General features: G+C 38.0%; 2 protein-coding genes across 2 annotated transcripts in view; one reads left to right on the top strand and one right to left on the bottom strand.

Annotated features, from left to right (window-relative positions):
- The window catches only part of ntn1a (netrin 1a), a 55,953-nt gene extending 39,916 nt beyond the window's left edge, over nt 1-16,037 (top strand). Inside the window, exons 5-7 of the mRNA XM_005736223.1 lie at nt 1,534-1,587; nt 9,886-9,960; nt 14,873-16,037. Coding sequence (XP_005736280.1) covers nt 1,534-1,587; nt 9,886-9,960; nt 14,873-15,201 — 458 coding nt within the window. The 3' untranslated portion in view covers nt 15,202-16,037. The remainder of the gene's footprint in view (nt 1-1,533; nt 1,588-9,885; nt 9,961-14,872) is intronic.
- Nucleotides 16,038-18,453: 2,416 nt separating this feature from the next.
- stx8 (syntaxin 8) overlaps nt 18,454-26,742 on the bottom strand; it is a 47,094-nt gene continuing 38,805 nt past the window's right edge. Inside the window, exon 8 of the mRNA XM_005736222.1 lies at nt 18,454-19,224. Coding sequence (XP_005736279.1) covers nt 19,160-19,224 — 65 coding nt within the window. The 3' untranslated portion in view covers nt 18,454-19,159. The remainder of the gene's footprint in view (nt 19,225-26,742) is intronic.

Here is a 26,742-nt window from a genome sequence, read left to right as displayed (position 1 = left end):
TAAGCTACCACAATGTCTCATGGGATGACTAAAGTGTACTACCTTTTAATTTATTATTTACAAGCCATTGTAATGAAGACAAAAAGATCAAAATATATGAAATCGCATGAGAGAAGGTCTGTACCTCAAGACAGGATAAGAGAGAGAGGGGCTGCAGTATCCAGCATAAGAAAACTTAACGGACTCTCTCAATGAATTGTCTCTCTCCTTTAAAGCAAAACATTTGACTGCTCATCCAGTTTAATGTTCAGTACATGTGTTTATGAGTTTGAGTTTATATTACTTCCCACTGTTGTCAGTTTAAATTTACACAAGTAAAATATTAGAATTAGACCTATCGTTTAAATATCACATAATGCAGATGTGCACTCATGTGAGCAGATCAGCATCAGCAAATGGACCTCCAGGACAAGCATGCAGATGAGACATACTTTTAGAAAGCAGGTTTTTGTCTGTGTAAGTTGAGAAAATCTCATTTTAATTGACCTAAAGACTTGATTGTTTCTTTGTCTCCTTAAACACTCTTCACTGCACTGCTGAAACCACCACACCACTTCCCTCAGTGTATCAGGGTCTTTCCTTGCATGTCACTTTTCCTTCTTTCCTCATAGTCTACGTGAATAATCTAGAAGTCTTTTTGATTGAGCCCTTTCTCTTCACAATGCAACAATAAAATAAAAAAAGCATTATACCGACATATTACAACAAAGCGTGTAACAGACACGCCGGCCTACCACAACTTACTGCAACTTCTGCATCCGTGTCCATTTCACACTTTGCTTCTCCAAAATGTGAAATGTACATACATGCAGAAGTTGCAGTAAGTTGCAGTTACAGTAGAGGGAGATATTTTATTTCGAGCCGATATGAAAATAATCACGGGAAACCGTTGAAACAGACATTTAATATTAATACATTTAAACGTAGATACATATTAGCCACCAAGATTAGTCGATTCTGGAAAGTCTACCAACTTCGTGGCTTTAAATATATTATTCCCCCTGCTAGTAATGCAATTTTAGCACCTAGTAATGCTTTTTGCGTTTTGGAAGAAGCAAAGCGTGAGATGGGCAGACTTGTTTATGTTGAAGGAGCCAGCAGGTAGATGGAATAACATTTTAAGCTTTTAAGAAAGCCAGAATCCAAACTTGCAAGAAAGGATACACAATAAATAGGTCTCTAAGTTGCACTTCAGACGAGGAAAAACATGCAGCAAGTTCAGACTCAACTCCTGCGTCACCAAGACACAGTTCATTGCCATTAGGATATCTTCCAGACGCCCCGTCAGGAATTTATTTACTAAATTTTCTTCTATAATATTAACACTGAAACCTTGCCAGAATATATCACAGTGGTTTAAGTTTCTGGCTCTAACAGTGACACATTTTCATGCTTCTTTAATAAATGTGCCCATTTACATCCTGTAACAACCTCCACACGTCCACACAGCAACATTAGAACATGCACTGCAGATACACATAATAATGAAACTGATCTTTCTTTGTGTCTCTGTCATCTTTTCTCTGGGAATAGAGATTCCAGTCACACCTCCTACAACCCCATCCAGCAGCACGGAGGAGCCATCAGGTAAGCACAGCTGAGAGTAAAACATTTAATCTCTTTTACATATTTATCTATATGTTGCTATAAATCTGTATAAAAGCACATTTGTCCTCGAGAGGAAACGAGGAAAATGCCGTGGGAGGATAAATGTATTCAGTATGAGCTTTTTAACCAGTTTAGTTCCTCGTCCTCTCATATTTTTTCCACAAGTGTAAAAACAGTGTGCAGGATAAATTGGATCCCACTTGCCTTTCCCCTCCTTATTACTGGGGGGGTTCATGAATATTAAATCCATTAGCCGCAGCCCTGGGATGTGCCTCCTTTAATCTCTCACACTTTCACAATTAATCAGTCTAACTGCGGCACAGTGGGGTGTTGGTTGAGTGTGCAGCATTGGGCTCCAGTAGTTTGTTTGATTTGATATTTCATCTCTCCCAGCTCGCTCTTTCCTCTCTGATGCAGTGTAGTAAGAGGAGGAGTGATGGAGGGATCTGGATTTTGTAACTTAGCAAAGGATGTATTGGTATTCTTCTGTTTCAAACAGTTTTGTAACATTTGGTTTGCTGTCCAGTCTTTAATTGAGGAACCTAAGATGAGGATAAGGCATGGAATATCAGATACTGCTACTACTTTAAATGCAGTTTTGTTTATAATCTGCATATAAGTGTTGATATCTGTATATAACAGTTATTAGAGTAGATAGAATAATGGGAAATATAACTATGTAACTGATATAAGAATGAATATTAGTGCTCAAATTTAGAGATTCTAGAATCAACTGTCAGCTTATCAACTGGTTACATTTCTGGTGATATGTCACTACTGAGGGTTGTGGCAGGCTCAATTAGTTACCCAGGAAATGGCATAAATGCTGCCAGAAAACAGAAAAGTGGAAAAACCCACATTTTCTACTTCCTAAAGAGACGTGCTGTGACTGTATGAACAGTGTTCGAATCAGTACCGCTTTTTCTTTCACACACAGTGGAAAAAGTTGATCTGGCTCGTGCCATGTTTTTTTTCTCCCTCTCAAATCAAAATGGAAGAGGCCCAACATATATACATGTCTGTAAGCGAGTGTGTGTGTGCATAAGGGCTTTCCGCAGCTGTTTGGTGCTCTGAGGTTTCAAATCTTCCCTGAACAGCTTTGACTGACAGCACAGTCCAGCTATCGCTGTTGTCCAACCCTCCTCCACCTCTTTTCTTTTCTCTTTAAGTCTCTTTTCACTCTCCTCCACCTCCTTCGTCTCCCTCTGTTTCACGCTTTGTCTTCACATAACACTGTGGGTGGTGCAGAGCTACAATATCTGGAGTTTCTCTGGGCGCCCCTCGTCAGGAATCTGTCTACTTTAGGGGTGTAGGACATATTCTGAGGGATTTTTACTTTTATATATTTATTTTGTTAACTTAAAAAATGCTAATTCAATGTGACAACACAGGAAAGACACATACAAATTCCTTGTATGTGTCTGCACATATAAACATATAAACACGATTCTGATTCTGAAAGAAAATAGACTTTCACATAATTTGTGCATATTTATCGTTTCCACTAACTGTATTAATTAAATCATACCTTTTGCTGGAGATAGTGTTAAAGTGTGAATTATGACCCACCAGGCAAACTGTTCTTCCTTGAGGCTAAAATCAAGCAGACTGTAAGGTGACGGACATCCTCTGTTGGTCATGTCAGAAGCATGAATAGCGATTGGTCATCTAGCCCGCCCGGTCTTGAGGCCCAGAGGATGCATACATTATCCTCCGAGCCTCTTCATGGGGTCACACAGCAAACCCACCTCTGCTCAACCTGGTATTCCTGCAGCTATGATATCACTTCGTGATTGCAAACAGATGTGGCTTGTATGCAGTATTCAACAGTTTTGTTTTTTCTGCACAGTACTGCATACTAAAAAAAGTGATTATGATTATTATCTGCATCATTATTATTAGTTAGCAGCAGGAGAAAGAGTATTCCAACTTTTTTAAAGCTTTTTTTGAAATGCGTTATGCCTTTTGTTGTACCCAATGTACTCGGGGGGGATGGCGATCAGATCAAAAAAGACACGAGAGCGAGGCCGTTTGCACTTTACCCACATTAAATTAAATTTACACAATTAAATTAAATTTATCTACCATTTATTACTTTTTTATTAAAAGCATATAAGAAAATATATACAAGGGATAGAAGAAGAGGAACAAAAGTGAGAAATGGTGGATTACCTGCAAAAAGTTTGGAAAATGAAGAAAATGAGAATAAATTAAATGTAAATGGAGTGTGTGAAAAATTGAGATTCTGAAGACAAAGATTTGAGCATGAGTTAAGAAACATGGAAAGTTAATTTAGAAATAAATATGAAAAAAATTGGATGAGGTGTTGAGTATGAGGTGTTGGGCTGACAGCTATGAGGCAGGTGTCTCGTTGCGCCTTGCTTGAAGGCGGGGAGTGGAGCTGGCCAGGAGGTGGAGGGTGTGAATGGAGGTTATGAGGGAAGATGGAGTGGATATTAATTTGTCTCCTGCAGTAGGGCTCTCCCCCCTTTCTGACCACACGGAGGGTTGGAATGCATGGAGAATACCTCCGATGGTGTAGCGCAGACAAAACACACATTGTGCTGGTAGGTCATGGATGGCGTGAGTCGCCACTCCCACGGGTCACGACAGAGATGTCTGAACAGCAACGAAATGTGGAGGAGATTAACTGCAGATGACCTGCGATGGCCGCCCTGGCCCGTCAGAATACACAGGATGTGAAAGTAACTAATGATGATGAGGAGAAGGAGAATTGGAGTGACCATGATGATACTTATAAGCATAACAAGGTTCAGCCCTACATACTGTATGTGTGTGTGACGTGTCTGAAGCTGGAAGTGATCAGGATCTGTGGCGAACCCCTCCTCGGATTTTTTGAACATGAGTCTTGCTTTACACACCCTGTTGAGTACGAGTCGAGCCCAGCGTGCTTTACGGCCGTGTCGACGTGGGATAGATAGAGAGAGAATAAATACAAGTAAAAAGACACTGAGTTAAGAAAAAATAGAGCCAAAACAGAAGCACGCGTTATCAAATCATCGTTAAACTTTTATCTGAAATTTATTTGCTGCTTTATGCCATTAAATTCTTGCCATATTTATTTCCCCCGGCTAAGCTTTCAGAGAAACCCTACAGGACTCCATGCTGATTTAAAACGGAGCAGTTACAGTAATGGGCGATGCCCCAGCTCATCGGAATTGATTGCACGCCACCCAAAATAAAATCTCGAATCGGGTCAAGAATTCTAATAGCCTCTCTTCTCTGCCTGTTGGTGGCTGAAAGCAAACCATCCTTTGCTCACTGACAATACAATGAGAAAAAGTAGGAGGGGGCTCCTTTTCTTTCTTTCCCCTTTTTTACTCTGTCTTTCTTTGCTGGATGGGATCCAAACTCACAGTTCTAATGTAAGCAGCCCGGCACAGAACAATGGAGCGCATTGCATGGCAGCACACTGGGCTCTGAAATCTAATTATGTGCTTTATTTGCTGCAATTTGTTTCTCAATCAGCCTGCTTCAGGGAGAAAGCCCTCCTCCCGGGCCATCATTTACACCTTCTTGTCTCACTGTTCTTCTACCTTTGATGCCTCTTGCCTCTGTGGTCATGTTCACATATGTTCACTTGCATTTAAACATTAAGAGCAGCTTTGCATAGTTTTAAAATCAACTGTAACTGCAAAGCTGTAGCACGTGCATACTGTACAAGTATATGCAATCACACAGCTCCCTGAGCAGCTCTCACTGTGACCCAAATGTTAATATTATTAATCATTTTAAATATTTAATTTTATATATATACTAAAGGACAGCTAGGCACTTTGGCATTTACTCTGCTACAAACGATGCAGACTTCTTGGCTGAATGTTAAGTTGTTTGCATTCCAGTCCTTCTCTGTATAACTCTAAAGTACTGACTGCTTCATTTGCATTGCATTCACCTTCACCATGCTATTTCTCCACACTGCTTTTGTTTACTTTAGCTTGCATGCCAAGGTGTCTGTTATGTCCCGGTGCTGGCTGTCAACGTTTCTTTACAGTATGAAGAGATATCAAGATAAATTTTGATCACATCAATAATCCATTATAGTTTGACGGGTGTTCTGTGCAATGTTTCCTTCACCTTGCACTCACAGAAAACTGCAGCCACACTCCAAACTTCTCCATAAGAGTGCTACAAATTGCATTCTTCATTTTAAATATGAAAAATAAAAATTGAAGCCCACACAAAAAAGAAAATAAAAAAGATTAAGCACTCTTCTGTGGCCTCAATTTTCATCTAAAAATGACACGTATCACCATGAAACTTCACTAGTTGAGTACTTACATAGAGACAATTATTTTTTTAATTTACAAGCTTTTGAGTATTTTAATGTTTAGATATGTAAGTGGGGCATTATATGTGCAAATTTGCTATAATTTGCATACTTTCCCACAATGGAAACACGAACACTGGATAAAACCACGTTCAAAATTCTCGTTTCATTTTGTTGACACATTTGAGTGGAAGGTTCATGCTGAAGGGATTTTGGATAACTCTTTTTATCACTACATAATTCCCAAAACAGTGTCAACAGACAGAAAAAAGAAACATTTTGCAATACTTTTTTGTATAAGATAAGATAAGATAAGATAAGATAAGATAAGATAAGATAAGACAAACCTTTATTAGTCCCACCCATTTTTAGGTCATGGCAGAAAGTAATGTAATGTAATGTAATGTAATGTAATGTGTATGTGTTAGTCCCCATAGGGAAATAGTTCCTCTGCATAAAAGTTATGAAAAACCCAATAGAATAGGATCAGATAAAATAGAATAACATACTATACAAAATAGAATAAAATGCTTTGTTATAGTAGGTATGGTATATGAACAAACCCCTATTTTAGAATAAAGATGGGAATAAAGCTGAAAGGTTTGGTGTTAGTGTGTGCTACTTGTATGTGTATGGAAATTTACTGGCTTATAAGGATATGTTATAAAATACAATGTATTTTATAAATTAACTAATACTATTTTACATTTTACATTTTTTACTTAAAGATATCTCTGAAATTTCCTCTTACTATAATTTTTTTAATTAAGAGATTTTTTTTAATATTGTAACTTTGAAAATCAACCACAAAATCAATAAAACAACCAACTGAAAGCATTTTAAATTGTATTAGTAGCCTCTGATCATTAACGCGCTATTAGCACAAAATAGCCTCAAATATCAAAACTGATCAGTGCATCAAAAAAAAGTAAATAAATATCTTAAATATCTCTGGTTTGCTGTTATTATGACAGCATTAGCAAATCAATAAAAGTACGATGAGGAGTGCTGTGTATAGATTTTGATCTACAAGTCTGAGCAGTCCTCTGAATATTTGTTGCTGAACGTAATGAAGACATTTGTACTGCTCCTTTTTTCAGCGCTGTAAAGTACCGGTCCAAACACATAAAACTGAGCACTAATGCATTCTGTCTCGAAGCAGCTTTAATGAAAACGATTAGGGTAAGGAGTCGTACAGTACTTTAATAGAAGGGGCAAAGGTCCACCTCTCAGTTACACACTTCTCAGTGCTGAAAGGCAGGAAACAAAGCGCTGTAGTAACTACATCTACTCTGCCCAAAGCACATCTTAGCTCAGTATTAGGGGACTGCTTCCACTTCTCCAGCTTGTAACGCTTTCACAAAGGGAACATTTGTCCTCACTGTAGGGGACTGCCTGGCCCTAAATGGGGATCTTGGGGTGATCTCAGCGGGGCCTGGAGCTGTGTCTCAGGGGTACACTAATGGGGAACGAAAGGCTATCAAAGAGAAGTATCATGATGGTATCGGGGAGGGAGGGGGGTTATGAGAAAACAAAGCCTCCTTTCCATTGAAGGGGGAGGGTGGGGGGTGGGGGGGGGCACCCTCCCCCTTCGATCATTTACATGGTAATCAGGTGCAACTCATGTAGGCTCCCCTTCTTCATGTACTCTTCCTATTTTTGTTACATTCTCTGTTTACTACCACCAGCACCAGCTTTTTGCCCTTTCTAACCAGTTCACGAGACTACCAGCTTCAATTTGGGGGTTTTCCTTAAATTTCTGGACCTTGTCTTGTTCTTCCCACCCCCTCCCTTAAATTTCCCTTTTTCTTTCTTTTTTTGTCAACCTCTCCACCCCTTCGCTCACTACCAATATCTATTCTCCCACCCCCTTCTCTTTTTCGCAGTGGGGGTGCATTTTTTCTTGTTGTGGTGTTCCCCGGGCAACCTCATTCAACTCAATTCAACTCAAGTAAATATGAAAATAAAAAGCACGACCAAAGATTTGGTCACATAAATGATGTTTGCTCATATCAAGTTTGCCTGAAAGTGCCAGTCTGCCCTCCACTACACCGGTCACTCTTTAACACTATAACATGCTCTTCATCCTTGTCTCTCTTAATTTATTATTATTATTATTATTATTATTATTATTAATAATAATAATAATAATAATAATAGTAATAATAATAACAATAATAATAATATTGTCGGCAGTCTGAAAAGAGAGAGAGAGCAAAAACACTGAAAAAACAGATTTTATTCCCCTGATATTCCCCTAACATGACATTATTTTGGCATGCACTGTAAGTAGATGATGCATTACAGCACTGCATGGGGCAATCACTACATCGTAGCAGCAACATAGTTTCTGGATTACTGAGGCAAGTGGAGGTTGCGTCAGCTTATGGCCAACCATAAAACTGTTGGCATACTGTCGTGGGTCTATTTGGACAAGGAACAAGGCTGTAACGTAAAAGCAGTTCACTTTCAATAATTAAAAAACACCATTGCAAGAGCACAATATGATGACGTGGAGGACACACACGTAGAGTCACAGATGTAAATATTTTCCTAACCTGCAGAGATTTCGTATCTTGTATATTTGCATACCTTTAATACAGCCCTGTGGCTGTATGCCATACTGTGCTTGCAGTGTGCGGCTCATTATTTTCTTTATTGAACCACAGTGAACACTAATATCCCTGACCCCCACCGCTCATGAATACATACATTTTAATATATTTTCCTGGCCAAAAATCTTTCTGAACAGTGTACATCGAATGATGTGGATGAAAAATCAAATGTTCACCTCATCTGCCTCAAAGAATATGTAAATACATACTTGTCTTTGAGAGCTTCCTCTCAGCAGAGTGCTCTAAGCTGATTTGGATGACACCGCTGCCTGCATGAGGTATTCATTTCTTCACGGCTCCAGAATGGACGCACCCCCAAAATGAGGGTCCTTTGCCTAACACTTCATGGATGGCTAATTTTCCCTTCCTGACCTCCCTTTGTGTGGCATTGACCCCCTCCACCTCCCCACCTTCCACTCCCTCAAATAGCTGACAACCCTGCGTGCCCCCCCTGCAATAAATGCAAAAGCTTGACGTGGTCCTCTGTGGGGCCTTGAAGTGATCCCAGTGCTATTTTTTTTTTCAGAAGGTCGGGGGCTGAGGTGACAAGTGTGGTGAGATTTGGGTGGAGGTGGGGGATGAAGTAAATGTCGGGTGGTCTGCATAGGCCTAAATTATTCCCACCGTCTGAGTGGGTTCTTGGCACTTTTTCTTTTAAATCTCTCAAAACACTGTGCTGATAACATCAGGTGCTTTTATAAGACCATCACACACGATGAGATTGTGCTGTTGGACAATAAAAAAAAAAGTTTATTTATTTCTTTATTTATTGTTCTGTCATTTTTCTTCCTAAACTTGAAACTCAGTGAACAAGTTTAGGCTTTCCAGATTCTACTACATGCAATAGAAGCATTTAAAGCTTTAAATCTCAAATAGATATGTTTTATTTAAATAATTATGAATATCAAATATAACGTTTTCCTACCAAAATCATGAATTATTATAATCATTTTAATATTAATTTAATACCACCATATTAATTGTGGTATTACTAAAATATCATATTAAGTATGGTATAACTATGTTAACTAATAATGATTTAATTAATTATAAGATTTTTTCAGAAGGTAAAATTTTATTTTGATCAATTCATAGTGATTCCTTTAATCAAAGGACAAAGTGGAAAATTCTGGGACGATTCTTTTCTGATTAAGTAAAAATTCAAAATCAGTTAATTTGCTGTGGGTGCAAGTATTCATTTTTTTCAAATGTCTTAAATTGAGAATATTATTTTCCAAGAACAGTGAAATTGTTAAAAAAAAATGCAAACAGTTTAATTCACAGAAAAAATAAATACTGGCAACCAAATTGCAGAGATTCTTTGATGCGTTATGACTCGTTATCATATTTGATTCTTTGTTATTCTTGCAGACTGTGACTCTTACTGCAAGGCATCCAAAGGCAAACTTAAAATCAACATGAAGAAGTACTGCAAGAAAGATTACGGTGAGTAAACAAACAACGCGCTGCCTGTTTAACCACTCACATTTACATTATGAAGACATCTGCTTTACTTTGAGATCAATCTGTCTCTAAGAACAAATAATTTGCACTTTTAGGGAGTCCCAGTGTTGCTGCAGAGTCTTTCTTTGAATGCATTTGTTTGCTCCAACAATCAGAATACCTTCAGTGTTATGCATCCAGCCCAGAACGTTGCTGGGAAGCAGCAATAGTTTTCAGGCGAGGCATTTTACTGATGTCTTACTACAGCTTTCTGAGAACAGAGAGTCAAAGGATCAAACAGAAGACAACAGATCTTCAAGGAGGAAGAGAGAGGCAGACAAACAGAAGGACAGGGAGGGAGAAGATGTGTGTGCGTGTGTGCTGGAAGGGTTATCTCTGAACAGTCGAATAAGACTCCAGCGGATAAAGCAAGTCAGTATGACAGACAGTGGGAGCTCTTTAAGAGATCCTCATTAAGAAAGGCCACTTCCCCCACAGCTGATGTGTTTCTTGGTGAATTCCTGTGACCATCAGTCTGCCACCCCATTCAAGGTGTGGATAAGACATATGACCTCTCCCCTCTTCCTGTCCCTCTGGCCCCTCCCCTGATTGAAGTCAGGCTGCTGAACTAGTCAACCAAGCAGCGGCATCCTGGAGCATACTTCAGCAGCTTGATGGACATGCCTGGACTTTGTTCTGTTAGGATTTGCAGGAGTTAAAGGGTCAGCTTATAGACACCTCCTCTTCCACCAGTGCCTAACTTGATGCTAGTGGCGTGAGAAAAACCTTGTCTCTCAAATGTGTTGCGGTCCACGCATGATTTTTTTTTTTTTTGTCAAAAGGCAGAAAATACTGGAAATTTCAAAACCAAGTTAGCATTTCTTCTAAAATCAAGATTAAAAATGCATACTTTTATTGTGCTGTTGTATTATATTTTATTTATACATTAACACAGATGTGTAACAAATACAATTTTAAAAACCAATCCACCCCAAATGTAGGGCACGAGGGGGAACTAAATGAGTATGCCATAATATGGTCTGCATAGCAAGCATATCTCAACCCAGTAAATACCTCTACCATTGCTATTAAACACCAAATGAGGAAATATGTTTGGGAATAATGATGCACAAGAAACACTGAGACATCGGTGTCATTCTGTCAGATGACTGGTGTCCTAGAAATGCATGACCTTTAACAGTGGCACCATAATGCCTTTGATTAGGGTAATGGTGAGACAAATCTGTTCCCTTATCTTGACTAATTTAAGTTAGTTAAATGAATTTTGTTTTTCTTTTTCTTTTTTTTTTTAAAGTGGAGAAAAAAAAAGAAAAATGAGTGTAAAGACAAAGTCTCCTGGCCAATGAATTTACTGCTTTGTGGAATTGCGCAGAATGGCAGAATGCACTGGACCACTAAAACACCACTATTAAAACTGAGTGATAACAGTAGGCAGCACCCATTTGAGGGTGAGGAGATGTAGAGATAAAAAGAGGCATCAGTATGACGCGCTGGAGAAACGATCACTCAACACAATCCGGAGTACCCTTATCTACAGTATGTACATATCCAAAGACAAGACAGCAGGAGAGGCTCCAAAATTGATTTGGCATGTCTCGTAGGTGTGCTGGTACTGATGGCTGAACGACTGCCAAGCAAGAGACAAATGAAAAGAAAAGATTCTCTTTAATGCTTTTTGGGTGTAGATACAGAGCCTTGTTATGTAGAGGGTGTAAATTAGGGAGTCTGAACAGAGAAGGTTCGTAAATCTTGAGATAGAAACTCTGCTGTTAAGTGTGATTTAATCAAAACATGAAGCCAAAAGGATTCTCTTTGGCTGCCATGTTATGATGGTGTACAATCAATCGAATAAACACATGCAGATTTAATGTGTTCATGCACAACAACAGACAAAATATATGTTTGTTTGTTTGTTTTTTAAATTTCCTTTACAAACTCTTAAATTAAATTATTTTTCAGAGCTGGATCATAGTTAAAATATTTAATTTAATCTGTGAGTCCAGCAGTGGTGTTATGTTCTTTGTCATTCCCTGTGTAATTCACCTTCTCTCTGCTGGGTGGCTTTGTGCCAGGAATATACATTAAAGGATCCATTTCCATCCATAGTTAGCAACGGAATATTTAAGACTAATTACGGACAAGAACAAGAACCCTGTGCAGTATTTACTCAAGCTTAGCAAAGCTGACTGAGACACAATGTAAATCTGCAGAAGTTGGCTCCAGGGAGCCATAGCTTTGCACTGTTTTGAAAGGATCAGCAGGGATCTGTGTCCCATGCTGCGTAGGGAAACGACACTACAAGCTTCTGCATTTGATATGCAGACGCACATTAGCAGTCACAGGAGGATGCAAAGCCCGGGGAAATGTCTCATCTCAGCAAATCCTTGGTGCAGCCACCTTAAGCATCTCAGTGTCCACAGTGCGCAGTAACTGTTGTGCAAACACAAACAGTACATGGTGGCAGCTGGTATATCCAAGGTGCTGCAGAGGTCACTGTTAGGTCAGCCAACGGTCATTAGGGCTCCCATGACACTGAGGCCTAAATAAAACTATTATACAAATAATAGTTTTATACATTAATACATCGCAGAAGAATAAATTGCACATGTAATTACTGTGCTACAAGCATAACACAAAAGATCTGGTTTAACCAGTATTACTGAAACATAATAGCATAATGGAAACTAAAATTACACGCAGATACAGATATGTTTTCAAAAATCACCTTTATTCAGCTACACTGTTGCAGCTGGAAAAAGGTTTTAGAAGCAGTTTTAGATTTTCACCATTTTATGAAATGAATCCCAAGGCAGTGATTCAAAATCAATAATACAAAACCTGGCCTGAGTACAGGGGTATACACTTAATACTGCCAAGATGTTCAGCTCCATAAGTGCTGAAGGTGACCTTGTGGCAAGATGGTTCATTTCGAAACTGGTCTCATAAGTACAGGGGGAAGAGATCGGTTCAATAAAATGCATATTGATACACGCTCTCTTTCCTCCTCTTCTTCACTCTCACTTTCCCTCACTCCTCCTCTCACAGGACAGAATCGGTACATTAATCATGTGATATAACTGAGTATCTTTCCAGCTAACGTCTTTAATAGCCCTACCCTGTCTCCTAATCACATTACAAATCACGCTGCTGTGTCAGTAAATGGACATAATGCATACTGGGCTCCATCTGATAGCTTGACCAGGTATAGAGAAAAAATCTAGGTTAGAATTAGGTTACCAATTTTTACTTTACTGGGATTAATAGCACATTGGTGTCAATTTAAACATGTCTCTTACCTCCTTTTATCAATTCAGTACTTGCTTTTCAATCAATTTCAGTTGATTTGTCACCATTTAGATTTGTACACATCATATTTGACCTTCTTTAAAGAATTAAAACTGTGTTTCTGCAACCTATTCAATGTCTTATTAGTCTGATATGCACTTTTAGTCACAATGTAAAGCCCTTTTGAAAATAAAAATACAAAAAGAACAAATCTTTCCTTGGTGAGGCAATGCAAGAATGCTGTAATGCACTCAAATGCCAAGATTTCCTCTGCTGCAATAACGCAAATCAACAAAACCTTCTTAAATCTAAAACACTTGGGGATACTGAGGTTTGATCTTCCAGCCTTGGAAATGTCAGAGCTCTGGATTTTGTGACATAATCCCTAATGTGCATCATGGGCTAACCCTTTCCCCCTTTTGTGACATCATTACTCTTTGGTAAGACTGATATAGGAAACTGAAACAAAATCCAGGCCTTCATTAAAATAATAAAAATGTCTGCATATCTCATGCAAGCAGGAGATTAGCTCAATAAATATCCAGTGACATAGTGATTTGACCAAAACAATCTGTAGACTAAATTGTTTAAGCAAAAACTTTGGCTTGGAAGGACTGTTAAAATTAGAAGGTAAAGCCACAGTTTTGAGTGTTTTTGGAATGCTAGCTGCATAGCTGTAGGGAAGGCAATGCCAGTCGGTCTACCGCAATGTCTCTTAGTGAAAAATCTGCTGGATGATTTGCTTTAAAGAAAAATTTACAGACATGCAAGCTTCTTATTGCTGGCCTACTGTCGTCATGGACTTTGAGCTTGTCAATCAACCTCTGATTTGTAAATCTTAGCATGCATTGGACAGCAGGAACCAAACGTCCAAATTGATGTCTTAAAATGATACACAAGATTAACCTGGCATGTTTTTTGATGGGAGGAGAAACCGAGAAGCTCCTAGAGAAAATTTAAAAACATAAAAATTCCAAACAGAAAGAACCTGTCTGGGTTTGACCCGATCTCTGAAGGCAGAGATCTTTATATACTTGAAAAATCATCATAACTCACTACCATTTACAACAAATTCGTAACTGGCTTGCTTTGTTACAAATGCAAAAACTGTGGCAATGATACAGCATATTTAGTTAAGTTTGAAATGCAGATTTTTATACCCAACCGCTTACCTGAAGCTACCTTTAGGCTAGTATTAGCTTAATTCAGTGTGGCCACTTAACATGCAGCCACCTTAAAAACAGACTACCTCTTGTAAAATGTCAAATTAAATGTACTTGAATGCATAAACTTGATATATGTATGTAACTGTAAAAGTGTTAAAAGAACTTTTAGTCTATCCAAACACACCTGAGAAAAATCGCAGTAGCAAAGATGCAACGTAGAAACCGAATGTGGCATCTACATGCTTGTATCTGTGATGAAAATGATATACTCAATCATAGTATATAGCCTCAAAAACTAGCGTACCCAGTCACACAACTCTGCTGCAGACTTTTAGCCTTACAGAGAAACTAAACTTTACCAGTCACACGCTTTTGCATGTTTGTTGAATCCAGTAAAAGGAAATCATGTGTCACGTCTTTTGCTTCCCAACTTTTCTTTGCAGCTGTCCAAGTGCACATCCTGAAAGCGGACAAATCCGGTGAGTGGTGGAAATTTACTGTCAACATCATCTCCGTCTACAAGCAGGGAGAGAGCCGCATCCGCCGTGGGGACCAGTTTCTGTGGGTCCGTGCCAAAGACGTGGCCTGCAAGTGTCCAAAGATCAAGCCTGGGAAGAAGTACTTGCTGCTGGGAAATGATGAGGACTCCCCTGGCCAGGGTGGAGTAGTGGCAGATAAAGGTAGCCTGGTTATCCAGTGGAGGGACACATGGGCGCGCAGGCTCAGGAAGTTCCAGCAGCGCGAGAAGAAAGGCAAGTGCAAGAAGCCATAAGCAGGATGAGATGGAGATGATTCTGAAGAGGGAGATGATTTCAAGAAAAAAAGCTGAGCTGGCAAATATTAAAAAATAAATAAATAAATAAATAAATAAAAAGAATGGAAGAGTGACAGACAGAGGACCATGGACAGAAAAGAGACTGTTTATGTCGCTGCTTTTTTGTGTAGAAGCATGAAGAGAATTATTTAGGATGATATGTTTTTTTCAGTCGAACTTTTGTTGAAGGAGCTCACCTGGCAGATTTGGTTTATTTTACTTTGAGATTCCTTTCTCTTGTGGATTTGCACCTATTACCAGTATATATCATTATTTGTTTTGTTCTCATTATCCCAATATGAAATCCTTATATTTTATGTTTGAATTTTATGGACATTTTCCGCTGTTGCAAAAATGACAGAAAGCCACTTACCTACCGCTGCAACTTTGCCTCTGCATGTTGTCTTGGAAAATTGTATTATTCGCTAAGAAGTGAGCTTGTTTCAACAAAAGATTTCACTGTTGAGTGGCAATTGAGGAAGTGATATGTAGTTCCTTTATTGAGATTTGTGCCATAAATGCTATTGTTTCTAAGCCACAGAAATGCACACATTTAGCTGTGAAAGACTTGCCATTCCTTTCCTGTCTGAATTTAGTTATATTATGCAATTCAAGCAACACTAAATTGCATGTCTTACATTTTCATCTGTCAGGACTTTTACAGTTTTACAACATGCAAGTGACAGAAAAGAATCTATGACAGTATTGACTTTTATTTTCAATCTAATCAATCCTGAGCGTCCTTGTTACTTCAACCAGTGCCCCTCAGATTTCACAGTTAAGCATTTGCCTAAACCTGCATGTGAGATTGTAATGTTCACTAAATAGTGCTGCTTGTGGTACTGTACTAATGTTCAATTTCTGAGGGAAAAAAACATTTAAATCACTGATTTTACCTTTAGTAGTTACAGTAACTGTGATATACTTTGTGTCACAAAAAAATAGAAGCTTTAACAAGTGACTTGGGAATAAGAAGCCAGCTACATTTTATTGATAACCTCTTTACAAAAATGTTCATAAAATCCTGAGTTGTTCCTAATAGACATTAATAAGAAACTACCCTCAACCGCTTCCTTCCTGTCATGAGGCGTCACCGCAGTGGGGAGCTTTGGAGGTTTGATTCGGTTTTATGCCGAAAGCCCTGCCTAACGCAACCCCAAAGGGCATTTGGGATGTGAAATCTTGTTTGTTTTTCCTTTCATCAGCAATGCTTGCTCTGCCACAAATGATCAGAACTGTGAAAGTTACCCAATGTCTGTTGTTGTGTAAAATGGATGCAATGTTAAAATTGTGCGGGTGAAAGCAGCTGCTGGTACTGCATGTTCTCAGAGGATACTGACATTTGACAAAGACAAATAGTATGACGCAAGTGCAACAATGCAAATATTTATATGATTTACCTCTTCAGACATGTGTTCTTTTAAACCAACTTATGGAAAGCTCGCCACAGTATGTCAAAATCTTCTACAATGGGTATGAGTAGGACAAAGGGAGAAAAATGTTGCAACTGACCCCCTGCCTGTTACTACCACTAAATCTGAAAAGATGATCTGAAAGATATTCAGGTTGTAGAAAGCACAGAGTGAAACAAAAAATTTCTTACCTTACGTGGCAGAGAAAATAATCCCTATAGTGATGAAAAACTGAAGCTTATTGCGCCTTAAGAAAGTGCTCAACACGCTTACCTAAATTTACTTTTAGAATCCACCTCACAGCTTGTATTCGTCTGTAGTACTTCCTGCAGTATGGTGGGATTGCATATAAACCCATTTACAGGGCACACTCTTTTGCAAACACAATGCACGACTGTACACTCAGTAAAAGAAACGAATCAGTAAGAAAATGCCTGCCATGTTAATTCTCTTCATGTCAATACTTGCAAAGGGATAAATGGGGTGCATTACAATAACTTGTCGCTGCTTGATTCAAACCACTTTGTGTGCAGTTCAGTTTGGATTTCTCCAAGGAATGCATGGATAAAAATGCTCAGGTTTGTAAAAAGCCCAAAGTGTATTTGATTTATCATGAACTTTTTATCTTTTGAGGCCAAATCACAACACCGGGAGCAGTATGTTTGTGAGACAATAAAACATCATGTTAAATGGGCGATTGTTGTCTCACTAACGTTACATTTAATTTCTAACGCTCAAGTGAGTGTAAAGAGGGATAGACAAGAAACTTTCAAACTTTCATAAAAAGGAGATAAAGATTTGATACCAGTATCTTGGAAACATCCTCAATTTTGTAATTTTACTCATAGTAAAAATCCTAGATGATGACAAATTGAGCATATTGAGCTGTGAAACAGAAAAAGACTGTACTAGTCAATATTTACATTAAGTCTTTTTTTATTGTTCAATCAGTTTAATATTTGTTATTGATACCCAAGATGCTGCTACATGATGGCGCCTTCTTGAATTCTCCAAAACTGATAATCACAATATTCTGACATATACACAAAATTTTTGCACGGTATTGCATTTCATTGTTAAACCAACAATGTTATGTGTCAAGTTCTTTTTTTTTTTTTTTTAACTATTTTTATTTGGCACAGTGTAATCCAAAATGACACGACTCTGGTCTCCATAGCTTCTAGCTGTAACTTTGACATCCGTCTCCTGAGCAATGGTTTGACAAGCTTCCAGATGAAACGCTATACACATACACATCAAAGCATTGCTTTGTGTTCATACTATGAATTGTAAATGTTGTTTTCACCATTGCAAAGTCTTTTGCAATGTTTTACAATGCCTACTAATATATTATGGTTATTATATATGAATATATTTAATGACACAAGACATTGTGGATTTTATTGTCTTTTTTTTTTTTTTTTACTTGTTTGTGGTTATTTAGATCGTTGTTATTAAAAGAAGGAAATAATAACTACTGAACACACCAATCTGGTAGAACTAAATTCAGATTTTCAGAATAAATAAACTCTTGTTACATTGAAAAATCATTTGCCTCTGTTGCTTTTTTTTTTTTTTTTTTTAAATTGTAAGTCTACAGAATTTAATGTATTCAGTTTATCCCTGTTAACTGGTTGCAGTATCATTATAAATGTAGTAGGAGAAAAAATACGCAATGGAATGAATTAAAGTAGTACTAGTGTGTTAAAACTTTGCCAAAGGTCCACACTACCTAAAGATCATGTTACAAAACACTTCAGAGTGAGGCGTGAGCGTAAACGCAGACAGGAGTCCAGGCTCTATAAAATGGAAATGTCATTTATTAGAAATTACAAGCTGAATTGATTTACAGGGAAGGAAAAGAGCCATGTTAGTAACACAGCCGAGCTGTTTGTTTTGGCTATGAGCTATTCTATAAACATTACAAAATCCAAACAAAATGATAACATTACAGCTGCTACAGTAATAAATGGGTAAATATAAGTGAGTGTGAATATTGCAAAGCTTGCGGAATTACTGTATCCAGTGCAAACCTCAGCCCAACCACAGACAGGCTTATGAAAGAAAAGTCCCCGTTGCCTGCGGGAGGTCCTACTGTTAGGTCAACATTCTCACAGTTCAGGCAGTAAAATAAACCTTTTTCAAAATGCTTACAAATCTCCAAATAATTTAAGAGTTTGATGATTTACTAATTTATTAGTAAGACATTTGAATATCTATTAAACAATTTACACCCACAAAAAAAGAAAGTAAATGTCTTTTGAAAGGTTACATATACCCTTAAACCCAAGAGTGACATACTGGATAAAAACATTTGTCTGTGGGGTTTTCCCCACTTCTCCTTTATTAGATAGCCCAAAATGACCTGTGTCTTAATGTGAAGAACAAGTATGGTAAATCTGCTTAAATGAGGGTCTGTCTGTTTGATGTCACTGCTGATTAAATTCTGCTCCAGACTTTCATTGTTGCTGTCCGACACGGGTCCATGATCACTGCTGTCTTCATCACACAGGCCACGCAGCAATCACTATAATGGCTATAAGAAGTAGTACGATCACTACCAGCATCCCTGAGCAGAAGGAAGGAGGGGAAAAAAGACATGTTAGAACAATTGGAGGGAAAAGGACATCAGACTACAAGGTTCATTAAGTAATTTCACACACACACAAAAATGAAAATCTGGATGCTTTTTCTCGCCTAACACAGTGAGAAAACACTTCTGAAGAAGACAGGTTGCTGTGTGAATAAGAACAGAATGCAATCAGATGGAAATCACTTAATCTATAACATGCTATAATGGCCAGAGATCAGGTGATTTACTCGAATAATATATATTTTTTTGCCTTGACAAACTTGGGTTGCTTCTGCAGTATGCTTTGGAATATCATCCATTTGGACTAAGAAGCGCTGTGTGATCAGTTTTGCAGGATTTGGCTGAATCAGAGTGTAGCCCTGCACACTTCAGAATTGATCCGGCTCCTTCCACCAGCAGTCACATCATCAATAAACACTAGTGGCCCCGTTCCACTGGCAGCAGTACATGCCCATGCCATGACACTGTGTTCACCTTGTTTAACAAATGATGTTGTATGCTTTGGATCATGAGCAATTCTTTTCCTTCTCCATGCTCCATTCTCTTCAGTACAACTTAATCTTGGTCTCATCTGATCAAGATGATCACTTTCTGTGCTTTTGGTGTAGCTGAGCTCTCCAGTGAACTCGCTGGCTGTTGATTTGGTGACTTGTAAATTTTTGATGTCCTTCTATTAAGTTTTTTTTTCCTCTTCAGCCTAATGTTGGCCTCATTCGCTGACATTTGGAGCTCACATTTAAAATTACATATAAAAACTATTAAATATAAACTTTAGATATTAATGTCTGCTTCATCTGTCATGAAACAACAAATAAACAGACCTCATCTTGCCACAAAACTGCTTGCCAGTCAATTGTCCAGTTTGGAGTCTTTGAAATTGGGAAACTGTGTATAAAAATGTCTGTAATGTAAAAGTTTTGTGAAACCTCATGAATTAAAGCTGAAAGTCTGCACTTCAATCATATATTGATTGTTGGATTTAAAATCCACTGTGGTCGTGTCCAGAGACAAAACTACAAACACCATGTCTTTATCCAACTAATTATAGACGTCAGTATGTGTCACTCTGTTGCCAAATAACCAAAATGAGTTACAGTGTAAGCATTAATTTTTTAGGGTGTTAAGCACTGGACACCTGCTCCAGAAGTTTATTTATTTTGTCTGTGTTAATCATGAACTGCTCTACATTTATTTAAAAAGCAATGAGACTTCATCATAGTCAACAACCACCACCCATCAAGTCTAGCAAGGCTAAATAAAATAAAAATCACTGCTGCTCAGATACAGTTACACAATTTTCCAAACTCATTTGCTATGATAATTTATGCTGAATTTTCTTACTTCATGTTTTGTTGCTATAACCCTTGGTGATAAAACCTTTTCAGCTTGAAACAATATATATATATATATATATGTATATATATATATTTATGATTTCAACTTTAAAGTTAAAAAGTCAAATGTCAAGCAGCTGAGAAACTCCAAACCTGATTTGAGACAGACCCAGAGGGAAGGAGGGGAATTCATCAGACACAAGGGAATACACTTGGAAGAGGTAAGAAGCCTACATACCTCACTACTAATTTTCAAAGTCCTTGATCTAACACAAGTCCCAAGTGCGTATGCCCTTGTAGCATATAACCATTCTTCTCTTGATGACTTAATGCAATTTACATGCGTTCAATGGCCACAAAAGCTTTATTGCCATAGATCGCACACTGTGATAGGCATGTGTTTCTGATTCTGTTTCAAGAGGGTAATCATTGTTTTTCTCTGATACTATGGCAGCAGAGAAAAAAATGTGCAAAAGCTCACTCACACTTCATCAAAGTGTTTTGCCCCCGGGACCTCAAAAAAATTACATTTTTTTTTATTATTATTAAAGCCACCGCCCTAGAGAATGGAAAAGAAAAAAATTACATGTAAAATCCACTACAGGTAGATATTTTATCCTCTAAGTAAAACAGAATCACAGTAAAGGCTTTAGGAATATTTTAAATAATTTTGGTGGATAAATGGATCTATCTTTTTAACCACTGCCATAAATACTTGTGTAATGTAGAGTATTTACTGCATTAATTAACATAACTAAAGTAGTCCAGCTCAAATTCCTTTTTCCATATACCAGTTTGTTAATTTTGACACTGCCACCTAGAGAATGAGATGATAAAAGTTGAACTTTATTCAGTGCTAACTAAAATTTGCAAATTACAAAAGCCTGACTGAAACTTGCCGGGTCAGTATATGCTGGTAATCTGTTATTTGTGGCATATTAAAAGCGGTGTCCAGCACAGAGAGCAATGAAATAGAAACATTTTTCAACTTTGAACTAGTTTTTTCAGTTATGTCAGCCAGATTTAAGGGCTCTGTTTCCAAAATGATTCAGAAATCTGAGACATTTCTGAATAATTACATTTTATATATATGCTGATACACTGCAAATATACTTTGAACACTAAAATATCAACTTAACTCCTTATTTAAGTGAATAACAAATTCAGAATAGAATCAGCATGGAGTGTGAATTTCTAAAATCTATCAAATATGTCACTTGAAATATGGCTATTGTGGTTTGCACGAGAGGTGTGTTTTAATCCAGGGGATGATGGTAACTGCTTGCCCTGGTTACTGTTTAAATTTAACAATTCATTTTGATAATCAGGAATGAGAGAAGGCAGTCCACAGAGTTCCCGGTGGTAACTGTAAGGCCTTACAGTATAAAGTATCTCCAGGTGGCTGTTGTTGTGATTTGGTGCTATATAAATAAACCTGAATGGAATTCAACTGGAGTGTTAGCGAGAGTAAGAGAGAAGTGATGGTGTGTGGTTTAGAGTGCATTATGAGGATTTGATTGCCTTTAGGATATGCTGGTCTTTCATTCTGTATATGTATATATCAGACCACAAACCATGGCACACATTTAAAATTTGGAAAGGTTTTGCCAAAGTCAGATTCCCACACCATTCCCACTTCTTCTACAGTGACACAGGAATGAAGATTTAAAAAAAACTGCACATCTAGCTGGTCTGAGGGCTGTCAATACGTGGCCCCACTGACTTAAGTTGTCCATTGTTATTTAGCATGCGGCCGGTATTATCCCCAGCCCTTTCACTTTCGGTTTGCATTTCTCTCATTCTTTGGCTCTTGCTTTCTGCATTCCCCTCTGTGGCTTAATTGGTTGTCTTTCCCACGGGGAGAGAGAGAGTGAGATATAAGCCATGCTGAACAAATTGCTTGCGGTGGTAGTGGTGGTTTGATGAAATGCAAGGCTGATGCTGGTTTCTTTGCCGGGATATATGAGACATGCCTGTACCATGTCCAGATGTCTTTATACCCCATTATCTTATTGCATCGTTCTTATCAACCTTCTCCTTTGTTTTACTACTTATACTTATAGGCAGTTGTCACCTTATTTACATATGGGGAATTCTTTGAGCATAGCGGGTTTTTTTTTTATTGTATACAAAAGGAATGTGTTCCTACATAGATTCACAGGATATTCATGCTAAGAGCCATCACTGGTTTAGTCAGGCCCTCTCCTCTTGATAACTTACACATGTGAGCATAATAAAATAGTCAAACCAGACACACATGCTCAAATACTTGTGATGACTCTTTAAAAGCTTCAAGCTTTAAGCAAATACACACATAAATTCGCAGCAATCATCTTTGTTTAGGTGTAAATGATAGGCCTGGTCTATATTAGATTCAGACATCAGAATTTCATTCAGTCTAGTCCAACATCTGTCAGCAACTCCATTTGACACCGCATAGCAACAACAGTAATAAGCCATGCAACACACACATGTTACTGTGAAGCAAGACTCTCGCTTGTTCTTTCTAACTTTCTATCGTCACGTAGCCGCCAGTCATGAAGCCACATTAGGCATCCACAATGCCCCTCACCCTTCCCCTTGGACCATGGCTGTCTGCCTCAGTAACTAAATAACCTACTCTGACCCTCAGAGGGCCTCTAGAGGCTAATGACAATAATGGCGTTAACTTCCCAAATAGATTAGGGCTCTGCTGTCACATTGATGCTGAGGGAGATAGTTGGTGTCTGCTGATAGACTGACCACCCAGAAGTTTCGGAGGGCTTGGTCTGGGTTCAACCCATCTTAGCAATTTCCAGACATCAGTAAGACAACTTGCAGAGAATACCAATAATTGGTGAGAGAAAAGAGTGAAAGAGATGGCCCATAAACTGGTCTGGTCATTCCCCTGCCTTTAATAATAATGATAATAATGGATTGGATTTATATAGCGCTTTTCAAGGCACCCAAAGCGCTTTACAATACCACTATTCATTCCCTCTCACATTCATACACTGGTGGAGGCAGCTACGGTTGTAGCCACAGTTGCCCTGGGGCAGACTGACAGAAGCGAGGCTGCCATATCGCGCCATCGGCCCCTCTGGCCAACACCAGTAGGCAAGTAGGGTAAAGTGTCTTGCCCAAGGACACAACGACCAGGACAGAGAGCCCAGGGATCGAACCGGCAACCTTCCGGTTACAGATGCGATTCCCAACCCCCTGAGCCACGGTCGCCCCTTTGTACACAAAAAAGACAAAACAAAGGAGAAAAGATTAATTTTATGCTAACAAGATAAACATGAACCTATTTTTTAAAAACACAACTAAAGACACGTATTTTTAATTGATTGTGGCTTTAGAAATATGTTGAAAATTTTGCTGACATATATATTAAAACATATGGTGTCCAACTAAAATGTGGCTGCATTTTCGTCTACTACAGCATACGGAAATCTTTATCCATCTGTAAATTATATGTCGTGTGCACTTCTTTAAGGAGAAAATTGGAAACCCTACAGAAGTTATACATTATATATATTTTCCAGATTTGTATTACTCTGTAAAGACTTTAAGCAACTTGAGGTGACTGCTTTGAACATTTGAAAATATATATCTTTAAAACCATGATAATTGCCAAACTTCTTACATTTATTTTAAGGACAGTAATATTTCTATAAAGTTTATAGAACCGTATCATGGTTCTAGGAGAGCTTATAGAACTGCCAGACTTAAGATTCATACTTGAGGAAGAATTAATGGAAATTAAAGTGCACCAAATTTTGAGACAGTTATGTGAAAATGTTAACTGTTTGGTGACGCAAGTGGAAAATCAGGGGACCTCATAAATCAGAGTATACAATACAATGCTCATTAAGAGTGCCACAAACGTCTGTTTTAAATGCATGCTAGCATTCATTTTTGATAGTGTTTATATGTTTTACAACATTTAAAAATGCAATTTATTTTTAAGGGTGTATCTAAAATATACATTTATGTGATATATCTGAGATTAATTGGTGCACTGCTTAGCTGGCAGATGAAGCTGCATGCACTGCAGTGTAATCTTGTGGTCTGAACACATGACCAAGGAGGAAACTGTGCTCCCTACACCCCTGTCAAATATGAAATATGAAAATGGTTTCAAATATTTACAGATATCTTGAGGCAAATTTACTTGAACTTGCCACTTACTGAGAAAAACCTCTGATGTGGAAACATCATTAACAGGATGTATACAGTAATTTAAAGCAAGCCTTTCATCAGCTATATAACACATATTTAACTGGGATCTCTGTCTGCCAACAGTATATCATGTTGGGGCGTTAAGAGGAACAAAACCTGCCATAAAATATCAAAAAACAGTTTTAATGTTATATTTCTCTCCCACACTTTGTGTTTTTCTTGGTAACTCCTAACTTGCAATTATAGACAATGTTAAGCAAACACGCTCTTCTCAAAAGAGAGTCAAATTCTGTCCGTCATAAACCAACGTCTGATGCAAACCACCTGTGGGATTCAGGGGGTTCCCGCAAAGGTCCTCTACAAATTTAAGATAAGCTCTGTTGGAGGGTTATTAAAGTTGATGTTATCTGATTTGATGTGCTCTAACTTACATTTTCAGTAATGGCATTTCTGGCGTCATTTAGACTAATCTGCCACACATATATTCAGGAAAACCTATGAGCTGTATTCTGTAAAAAATAAATAAATAAATAAATAAAAAGCCCAAAAAACAAACTGCAACTCCCCCTTTTTTTGCTAGAATAATGCAAACTTCTCAAATGTTTATTGAAGGACTCTTGAAAACTCTTGCTTCCTGTTTGGGGTTGTTTTTTCATGTTATTGGAATCAAGACACCAGCCTCAAGGTACTGATGATGAAATAGAAACTTAACATCTGAGGTGCACCAAACTGAAATTTTGAATGAAGAAGATTTATAAATGCAGTCAAAATAATCTGAATCTTGGGTGGATTGAAGCCTGCTCTGTGCAGGAATCTAATATGTTTCAGCAAAATGGATATTTCTCAACACTACAGGGCACTAGTTATGCACAGTGTGTTCCAGGAACCATGGTTTAGCAATATGTGGCCCTTTTCAAACGTTCAGCTAAATTTTTTGGTATAGTGTTTTTTGTTTTGTTTTGTATGTTTGCATGTATGCACAAAAATTTGCTATGCCCCTATCTTCAAAACTACCCTAATTTCCATTATGCTACGTTAACCTCCTTTTTATTTTTTTCTTTCCTGTTTGGGCTGATTGGGACCTGATGAATTTAAAAACAAAGAATTAGCAGATTTTTTTTCTTTACCTAATTTTTGTTTCTGAGAAAAATGAGATCCACATTTGAGGACATTTGTTTTAAACTTCGATAGAACAGTGGCAGCATAATGCCCTCGTAAGTGGATATCAGGCCCTTGTAGAGAAAAATTAAGTATTTTGGTGTAGGCAACCCAAAATGTGATGTCCACATATGTGGACGCCAGGTCCTAGGAGGTTAAGTATGCGTTTGGCTGTTCCAGCCAGACGTTCCTAACTTTACAAGGACTCAGCTAAGACATAACACCAAACACCGGTTTTGGATGAAAGGTGGTCTTAAAAATAAATAAAGCCTTAAAGCTGAGGAATTACAAACACACTGCCATGAAGAAAGAAGGAAAGCCCTCCAAACAATTTGTGGCATGTAGTACTTTCAGTTCTTTCTGTGCTTGACACAAAGACGAGTGTCAAACATGAAAAGACAAACGTGGGGATGACAGAAAGGATTGAAAAAAAAGAAAAAGAAAGATTGAACAGAGGTGAGAGTGAAAAAGACCACAGGGGAACTTTCCATTTGTCAAAACAAATCAGAAACACACAAATGTATACACACACAAACACACACGCACACAGGTAGACATAAGAAATACCTTTAAATACTGTTAAAAATGCAAACATGCACTCACCTTTACTAGGTTCACCTGTTTCATCTGATCAACTGCTCATTAATGTAAATATTCAGCCAATCCAATGGTATTAACTCAATGCATTTAGGCATGTAAACATGGTCATGACGACCTGCTGAAAATTAAACTGAGCATCAGAATGGGGAACAAAGATGATTTAATGTGGCATGGTTATTGGTGCCAGATGGGCTGGTCTGAATATTTCAGAAACTCATGATCTACTGAGATTTTCATGGAT

Source organism: Pundamilia nyererei, unplaced genomic scaffold (genome assembly GCF_000239375.1).
Source record: "Pundamilia nyererei isolate P.nyererei 1_Seehausen unplaced genomic scaffold, PunNye1.0 scaffold00068, whole genome shotgun sequence".
NCBI lineage: Eukaryota > Metazoa > Chordata > Actinopteri > Cichliformes > Cichlidae > Pundamilia > Pundamilia nyererei.
The sequence above is the reverse complement of the archived record's forward strand: the minus strand, read 5'-3'. Positions and strand labels throughout refer to the sequence as shown.